Source organism: Pygocentrus nattereri, chromosome 12 (assembly GCF_015220715.1).
Source record: "Pygocentrus nattereri isolate fPygNat1 chromosome 12, fPygNat1.pri, whole genome shotgun sequence".
In the NCBI taxonomy this organism is placed as follows: Eukaryota; Metazoa; Chordata; class Actinopteri; order Characiformes; family Serrasalmidae; genus Pygocentrus; species Pygocentrus nattereri.
In genome coordinates this window covers 42,902,037-42,912,036 of record NC_051222.1, presented here as the reverse complement: position 1 = coordinate 42,912,036, position 10,000 = coordinate 42,902,037, and the positions used below count along the sequence as shown (strand labels likewise).

The window sequence follows — 10,000 nt, the reverse complement described above, 5'->3', positions numbered from 1 at the left end:
GCGTCTCTACATCTGCATGGCAGCGATGTTTCTGACCGCAGCCATAGTGTGGACATCCACTCTCCTCAAACACCGGTACACGCACACGCACACACACACACAAACACACGCACATGCACACACACACGCACGCACACACACAAACACATGCACACACACAAACACACTCACACGCACACACAAACACACGCACATGCACACACACACGCGCAAGCACGCACATACAGACACATGCACACACACAAACACACGCACACACAGACACACACACACACACACGCTTGCTTCCCTTCTGTACAGCCCTATGCAAAAGTTTGCACCTGGTCAGATTCCATGTTGTTGATTTTCTGAGTGTGAATAAGTTCCTCATCCTCTACAGAGACGCACTGCTGCACATTTTACTGCACAGTTAAAACATGAAATTGCTGTTTCATTGAATAAAGAACAGAGCTGTGTAAATCTCAGACACAGTGTGACCCTCCTGAAGGTGCTGCGCTGTGTTTGGCTGAACTGTGTGTGTTTGGCTTTTTCTTTCGCAGGTACAGCGTGTTTAAGATCCACTGGTTGATGGCGTCTCTGGCCTACATTAAAGCCGTGTCTCTGGTGTTCCACAGTGTGAGTGCAAAAGTACTCAATATAGAAATGAAGTAAATGCTCCTTATAAGCTAAAACAAGGAGAACTTCTGACTGTCCCATAAAATGAGGCCTCCACTTGCTTTATTATTTTCTTTTCATTTAGAAAATCAGCAAAACGTGTACTTTGATCAAGAGTACCCAGACTATTGCATACAGCTGTATCAGTACTAAAGGCACGGTAACAAAAACAGCCAGGACAGTGAAAAATTTAAAATGATCATGTGGATAGTGCATGAAGAAATGACACAAGGAAACATTAAATACAAGAAGAATGTAGTAGATGATGTATGTAAATTATTAGTATAGTTACTGCTTTCCTGAAATGCTGTCTCCTTATTTTAGATCAACTATCACTTCATCAACACGGAGGGACGTCCTATTGAAGGCTGGGCGGTGATGTACTACATCACTCACCTGTAAGTGCGTTTGGTTTTTCCAGACAACAGCCTTTAAGTTGGAGTTATTCATTTTCAGCTCATCAGCTAAATCTCCTCTCAGCTGTGTGAGGGGCAGTGAGTCCCTCTCTGCCTTCATTCCAGCTTCCGTTCTTCTCAGGATCCTCACTTTCAGCTCCTCAAAGAACCTGCAGACACGCCTCCAAAGCTCAGTCTGAGAAGCTGGTTGATGGTTTCCTGAAGTGATCAAACCCATTCAGTGGTGCTGAGGTCTGGACTCTGGGGCGGTCAGTCCATCGTCCAGCTTCTTTGTTTGGTGTGTCCGTCTCCTTTTCTCAGTGAGGTTCTTCTTGATCAGCTACACGTCCTTTCAGACCCACAGCGCTGAGTGGTCTTCTCACAGTGGAAGGATGGACAGAAACACCTGTGGATGTTTTCAGATCTGAAGCAGCTTGATCTTCTCTCTCTCAGAGATCAAAGCTTTCAGTGCTGTTTATCTGATGGGGGCAGTTTTGGGGTCGACCAGCTGTTCCAGGTGGTTGCTAGGAAACACATTTTCTCTGGAGCTTTTAATCAGTTTTTGAACTCCAGTTTTGGAAACTCCTGTTTGACTTTTTCCTTCATTATGAAGGTGGATTATCTGAGATCTAATCTCCTGAAAAATGAGAACTTGTACCAAGTGGTGGTTTTGGGTGGAATTTGTTTATGTGTAGTTTCTGACTGTTGCGCTGTGTTGTTTATGTTGTGCCTACCAGGCTCTTGTAAAACCATTGTTACAGTTCTGAGAAAGAAACCTGGCTTGTCTGACTGTTTCATGGCTACATGACTCTCTTTTCTTTCAAGGCGTTCACAGTTCTGCAAAAAAAGAAAAACGACTTTGCTGCATAAATGAAGGTTTGAAGAGTTAAAAGCCGCTAATATTTCTGTTTGTGTCTCTGGACAGACTGAAGGGGGCGCTGCTTTTCATCACTCTGGCTCTCATAGGAACAGGTTTTGCCTTTGTGAAATACATCCTGTCTGACAAGGAGAAGAAGATCTTCATGATCGTTATCCCTCTACAGGTATGGGTTCTTCACTTAATCCATGAGCATAACCGATTGATTTATTGAGGGATTGATTGTGGATGACTGTGTTTCATTTTCAGGTTGTAGCTAATGTGGCATATGTCATCATTAAAGAGGCAGATTAAAGATTGATGGACTGAGGGACTGTTTAACAGACTGTTCAGTGTGTTTAATTTTTCATGTTCTAGTTTGTGTCTTCATTAAAGAGGCAGATTAAGGATTGATGGACTGAGGGACTGTTTAACAGACTGTTCAGTGTGTTTAATTTTTCATGTTCTAGTTTGTGTCTTCATTAAAGAGGCAGATTAAGGATTGATGGACTGAGGGACTGTTTAACAGACTGTTCAGTGTGTTTAATTTTTCATGTTCTAGTTTGTGTCTTCATTAAAGAGGCAGATTAAGGATTGATGGACTGAGGGACTGTTTAACAGACTGTTCAGTGTGTTTAATTTTTCATGTTCTAGTTTGTGTCTTCATTAAAGAGGCAGATTAAGGATTGATGGACTGAGGGACTGTTTAACAGACTGTTCAGTGTGTTTAATTTTTCATGTTCTAGTTTGTGTCTTCATTAAAGAGGCAGATTAAAGATTGATGGACTGAGGGACTGTTTAACAGACTGTTCAGTGTGTTTAATTTTTCATATTCTAGTTTGTGTCTTCATTAAAAAGGCAGATTAAGGATTGATTGACTGTCATTGTGGTTTTTTTTTATTATTATTTAGTTTCTAGCTAACATGGCATATATTGTCAATGAGGAGATTTAGGCTATGTTCAAACTACCAGCCCAAATCAGATTTTTGGAAATCCATATTGTATCCAGGTTGGTTTCTGATGGTCTGAACAGAAAAAAATCACATCAGATCTGATTTTTGCCACATTTGACTTATTAGTGAGTTCCATCTTTTAGGTTATAGCTGATGTGGCGAATATCATGATAGAGAAGACGTATGATTGGTTTACTTGACTTATAAGTATGTTTTATTATTCAGGTTCTAGCTAACGTGGCGTATATCATCATTGAGGAGACGGAGGAGGCCTCCAGTGAGTACGTTCTGTGGAGGGAGATCCTCTTCCTGGTAGATCTGATCTGCTGTGGAGCGATCCTCTTCCCCGTTGTGTGGTGAGTTTGGCTCTGGGCTTCAGCAAAACACCAAATTCAGGAAATGTTTATTGTGCTTTTTGCACAGTGATAAAATGTGTTTTCAGTACAGAAGCAAAAACTCCAGTGTGGCTTTTCATTGAGTTTTATAATTGCAGTCCAGTTACAAAGAACAAGAGATTAGAATCAGGTGAAGACAATTCAAATGAACACACAATTTTCACCAGAATTAAATCAGTTAAAATGCATAAAGTGGAAATGGCCTAGTTTTTTTCCTCTACATCTCAGGATTGTTCCGAGTGTTACTGTTTGCACCAGCACAAGAAATGAAAATATCTTTACAGTTTAAACTTGAGTTTCATCAAGATTGGTTTTATAAAATGATGAAATGCTGTTTTGTTGTGATTTTTAACGTACAGTGCAAATGTTTGGGCTCACCCAGTCAAATTCCATGTTTTGTTGATTATCCTAAAGTGTCAGTACACACAGTTAAATGTAATGTAAAGACACACTTCTTAGCATTATAACACACCTTTACTGTTTATTTACAGAATTGAATAATAAGCTGAGTAAATAAATGGAAACAGTGCGTGGAAATCTGCTGAGAACTGCCATTTTGAAGTGTGTCCTTGTAGAGGGTGTGTTCACTTACTCACAATTAGAAAATCAACAAAACATCATTTGAACAGGGGTGTTCAGACTTTTGCACATAACTGTATTACAATATTGTGTTTATGTTTATTGCAGGTCCATTCGACACCTGCAGGAGGCGTCCACCACAGACGGAAAAGGTGTGTGTGCACTGGTCATTGTCCTAAGTTCCTGGTGGGATGTTAATATCAAGATTAAGAAAAGATTAATATGTATAATGTATAATATTTCATCACAAAAAGCATAAGAAGTGATCACCATAACTGTCTAAGTTTATTATGTGATTATACAATATGTTTGGCTGTTGTGTGTATTTTGCAGCTGCGATGAATCTGGAGAAGCTGAAGCTGTTTAGGCATTACTATGTGATGGTGAGTTAAAACAAATATTTCCTGACTATATACACAGCAGCTCTGCACCATTTCTGTTGGTCCATTCCTCATGAAATGTGATTATAATGTAAAGAATAGCAGGTTTTTTCAAATTAAAACATGAAACAAGGTTGGATCATTTTTTCTGACAGCAGCGATCAGCTACGCATTTTAACTCCACCACTGTCGCTTTCTTTTTGCCCAAATACTCCTTCAAAACGGGACTCAATCTCAGACCGTCATGCATTTTGTTGTGTTGCAGGTTTACATCTAAAATGTCTTTGTAGTCTTCATGAGTTCATGATCCATCAATGCTTTTTGTGGGCAGTCGTGGGCTGGAGGTCAGGGAACTGGCCCTGTGACCGGAAGGTCGCCGGTTCGATCCCCAGTGCCGACAGCACATGACTGAGGTGTCCTCGAGCAAGACACCTAACCCCCAACTGCTCCCCGGGCACCGTGGATAGGGCTGCCCACCGCTCCGGGCAAGTGTGCCCACTGCCCCCTAGTGTGTGTGTGTTCACTAGTGTGTGTGGTGTTTCACTTCACGGATGGGTTAAATGCGGAGGTGGAATTTCCCCGTTTGTGGGATTAAAATAGTATCGCTTAACTTTCACCTACATCTAAAACACCATTCCAGCTTTAAACGTCTGCCAAAAGCTTCAATGTAAAAGTAAAATGGAAACACGACTTTCAGGTAAAGTATGGTGAGTTACCTAATATTTCTCTTCCTTGGTTCTTATCCTCCTCTTTTTTTGTCTGTGTGCAGATCGTGTGCTACATCTACTTTACGAGGATCATTGCCATCCTGCTGAAGGTCGCTGTACCCTTTCAGTGGCAGTGGTGCCAGGAGGTGAGACAGTCAGACCACTTTAATTGTTTTCATTCATGTTATTACATGCAAATGCTAGAAATCGAATTATAACTAATTCTGGTGCTAATTGGAAAAAAAATCTTCTGACTGTATCAGTCAGTGGACTATAAATGTTTGCTTGGTTATGCCACATCCATTTCCATGGTTACATTACTCCCATTTCCACGGTTACATTACTCTCATTTCCACGGTTACATTACTCTCATTTCCACGGTAACATCCCACCAATTTCCATGGTTGCATTACTCTCATTTCCATGGTTGCATTACTCTCATTTCCATGGTAACATCCCACCAATTTCCATGGTTACATTACTCTCATTTCCATGGTAACATCCCACCAATTTCCATGGTTACATTACACTCATTTCCATGGTTACATTACTCTCATTTCCATGGTAACATCCCACCAATTTCCATGGTTACATTACTCTCATTTCCATGGTAACATCCCACCAATTTCCATGGTTACATTACACTCATTTCCATGGTAACATCCCACCATTTTCCATGGTTACATTACTCTCATTTCCATGGTAACACCCAACCAGTTTCCATGGTTACATTACTCTCATTTCCATGGTAACATCCCACCAATTTCCATGGTTACATTACTCTCATTTCCATGGTAACATCCCACCAATTTCCACGGTTACATTACTCTCATTTCCACGGTAACACCCCACCAATTTCCATGGTTACATTACTCTCATTTCCATGGTAACACCCAACCAGTTTCCATGGTTACATTACTCTCATTTCCATGGTAACATCCCACCAATTTCCATGGTTACATTACTCTCATTTCCATGGTAACATCCCACCAGTTTCCATGGTTACATTACTCTCATTTCCATGGTAACATCCCACCACTTTTCATGGTTACATTACTCTCATTTCCATGGTAACATCCCACCAATTTCCATGGTTACATTACTCTCATTTCCATGGTAACATCCCACCAGTTTCCATGGTTATATTACTCTCATTTCCATGGTAACATCCCACCAATTTCCATGGTTACATTACTCTCATTTCCATGGTAACATCCAACCAGTTTCCATGGTTCCATTACTCTCATTTCCATGGTTCCAGTGGTGTTTGAAAGTTTGCGAACCCTTTAGATTTTCTATATTTCTGCATAAATAGGACCTAAAACATCATCAGATTTTCACACAAGTCCTAAGAGAACCCAGTTAAACAAATGACACTAAAATATTATACTGGTCATTTGTTTATTGAGGGAAATGATCCAATATTACATATGTAAAGTATGTGAACCTGTAGTATTAGCAGTTAATTTGAAGGTGAAATTAGAGTCAGGTGTTTTCAATCAATGGGATGACGATCAGGTGTGAGTGGGCACCCTGTTTTATTTAAAGAACAGGGATCTATCAAAGTCCGCTCTTCACTACACACGTTTATGGAAGTGAATCACGGCCTGAACAAAGGAGCTTTCTGAGGACCTCAGAAAAAGAGTTGTTGATGCTCATCAGGCTGGAAAAGATTACAAAACTGTCTCTAAAGAGTTTGGACTCCACCAAAACACAGTCAGACAGAATGTGTACATTCGACACCATCGTTTCCCTCCCCAGGAGCGGTCGACCAACAAAGATCACTCCAAGAGCCAGGCGTGTGACAGTCGGCGAGGTCACAGAGGACCCCAGGGTAACTGCTAAGCCACTGAAGGCCTCTCTCACATTAGCCAATGTTAATATTCATCCACCATCAGGAGAACACTGAACAACAATGGTGTGCATGGCAGGGTTACAGGGAGAAGCCACCGCTCTCCAAAAAGAGCATTGCTGCTTGTCTGCAGTTTGCTGAAGATCACGTGGACAAGCCAGGATGCTATTGGAGGAATGTTTTGTGGACAGATGAGTGTTATGTTTGGAGAAAGGAAAACACTGCATTCCTGCATGAGAACCTTAACCCATCTGTGAAACATGGTGGTGGTAGTATCACGGTTTGGGCCTGTTTTGCTGCGTCTGGGCCAGGACGGCTTGCCATCATGGATGAAACAGTGAATTCTGAATTATATCAGAGAGTTCTAAAGGAAAATGTCATGAACTGTCCATGAACTGAAGCTCAAGAGAAGGTGGGTCATACAGCAAGTAGTTCTACCAAAGAAAGTTAAAGAACAATAAAGTTAATGTTCTGGAATGGCCAAGTCAAAGTCCTGACCTTAATCCCATCGGAATGTTGTGGAAGGACCTGAAGCGAGTAGGTATTATGAGGAAACCAACCAACATCCCAGAGTTGAAGCTGTATGTCCTCCAAGCCGCTGTGCAGGACTGATCAGCAGTTACCGGAACGTTTAGCTGCAGTTATTGCTGCACAGGGGGGTCACACCAGATACTGAAAGGAAAGGTTCACAGACTTTTGCCACTCACAAATATGTAATATTGGATCATTTTCCTCAATAAACAAATTATAATATTTTTGTGTCATTTGTTTAAATGGGTTCTCTTCATGTACTTTTAGAACTTGTGTGAAAATCTGATGATGTTTTAGGTCCTATTTATGCAGAAATATAGAAAATTCTAAAGGGTTCACAAACTTTAAAGCACAACTGTACATTACTCTCATTTCCACGGTTACATTATTCTAATTTCCACGGTTACATTACTCTCATTTCCACGGTTACATTACTCTCATTTCCACGGTTACGTTACTCTCATTTCCATGGTAGCATTACTCTCATTTCCACTGTTACATTATTCTCATTTCCATGGTTACATTACTCTCATTTCCATGGTTACATTACTCTCATTTCCATGGTTACATTACTCTCATTTCCACTGTTACATTACTCTCATTTCCACGGTGACATTATTCTCATTTCCATGATAACATCCCACCAATTTCCATGGTTACATTACTCTCATTTCCACTGTTACATTATTCTCATTTCCATGATAACATCCCACCAATTTCCACGGTTACATTACTCTCATTTCCACTGTTACATTACTCTCATTTCCATGGTTACATTACTCTCATTTCCACTGTTACATTACTCTCATTTCCATGGTTACATTACTCTCATTTCCACTGTTACATTACTCTCATTTCCATGGTTACATTACTCTCATTTCCACTGTTACATTACTCTCATTTCCACTGTTACATTACTCTCATTTCCATGATAACATCCCACCAATTTCCATGGTTACATTGCTCTCATTTCCATGGTAACATCCCACCAATTTCCATGGTTACATTACTCTCATTTCCACTGTTACATTACTCTCATTTCCACTGTTACATTACTCTCATTTCCACTGTTACATTACTCCCATTTCCACGATTACATTACTCTCATTTCCACGGTTACATTACTCCCATTTCCACGATTACATTACTCTCATTTCCACGGTTACATTACTCCCATTTCCATGGTAATATCCCACCAATTTCCACGGTTACATTACTCCCATTTCCACGGTTACATTACTCTCATTTCCACGGTTACATTACTCCCATTTCCATGGTAATATCCCACCAATTTCCATGGTTACATTACTCTCATTTCCATGGTTACATTACTCTCATTTCCATGGTAACATCCCACCAGTTTCCATGGTTACATTACTCTCATTTCCATGGTAACATCCCACCAGTTTCCATGGTTACATTACTCTCATTTCCATGGTAACATCCCACCAATTTCCATGGTTACATTACTCTCATTTCCATGGTTACATTACTCTCATTTCCATGGTAACATCCCACCAATTTCCATGGTTACATTACTCACATTTCCATGGTAACATCCCACCAGTTTCCATAGTTACATTACTCTCATTTCCATGGTTACATTACTCTCATTTCCATGGTAACATCCCACCAATTTCCATGGTTACATTACTCTCATTTCCATGGTTACATTACTCTCATTTCCATGGTTACATTACTCTCATTTCCACTGTTACATTACTCTCATTTCCATGGTTACATTACTCTCATTTCCACTGTTACATTACTCTCATTTCCACTGTTACATTACTCTCATTTCCATGATAACATCCCACCAATTTCCATGGTTACATTGCTCTCATTTCCATGGTAACATCCCACCAATTTCCATGGTTACATTACTCTCATTTCCACTGTTACATTACTCTCATTTCCACTGTTACATTACTCTCATTTCCATGGTAACATCCCACCAGTTTCCATGGTTACATTACTCTCATTTCCATGGTAACATCCCACCAGTTTCCATGGTTACATTACTCTCATTTCCATGGTAACATCCCACCAATTTCCATGGTTACATTACTCTCATTTCCATGGTTACATTACTCTCATTTCCATGGTAACATCCCACCAATTTCCATGGTTACATTACTCACATTTCCATGGTAACATCCCACCAGTTTCCATAGTTACATTACTCTCATTTCCATGGTTACATTACTCTCATTTCCATGGTAACATCCCACCAATTTCCATGGTTACATTACTCTCATTTCCATGGTTACATTACTCTCATTTCCATGGTTACATTACTCTCATTTCCACTGTTACATTACTCTCATTTCCACGGTTACATTACTCTCATTTCCACTGTTACATTACTCCCATTTCCACGATTACATTACTCTCATTTCCACGGTTACATTACTCCCATTTCCATGGTAATATCCCACCAATTTCCACGGTTACATTACTCCCATTTCCACTGTTACATTACTCTCATTTCCACGGTTACATTACTCCCATTTCCATGGTAATATCCCACCAATTTCCATGGTTACATTACTCTCATTTCCATGGTTACATTACTCTCATTTCCATGGTAACATCCCACCAGTTTCCATGGTTACATTACTCTCATTTCCATGGTAACATCCCACCAATTTCCATGGTTACATTACTCTCATTTCCATGGTAACATCCGACCAGTTTC

The 10,000-nt window shown here is 40.2% G+C and overlaps 1 protein-coding gene across 1 annotated transcript in view; it reads left to right on the top strand.

Moving 5' to 3' along the window:
- LOC108413117 (protein GPR108) overlaps positions 1-10,000 on the top strand; it is a 29,044-nt gene that overhangs the window by 14,365 nt on the left and 4,679 nt on the right. Inside the window, exons 9-16 of the mRNA XM_037543375.1 lie at positions 1-75; positions 540-615; positions 979-1,052; positions 1,975-2,092; positions 3,084-3,214; positions 3,941-3,984; positions 4,166-4,215; positions 4,982-5,065. The exon at positions 1-75 is cut by the window's left edge and continues 59 nt beyond it. Coding sequence (XP_037399272.1) covers positions 1-75; positions 540-615; positions 979-1,052; positions 1,975-2,092; positions 3,084-3,214; positions 3,941-3,984; positions 4,166-4,215; positions 4,982-5,065 — 652 coding nt within the window. The remainder of the gene's footprint in view (positions 76-539; positions 616-978; positions 1,053-1,974; positions 2,093-3,083; positions 3,215-3,940; positions 3,985-4,165; positions 4,216-4,981; positions 5,066-10,000) is intronic.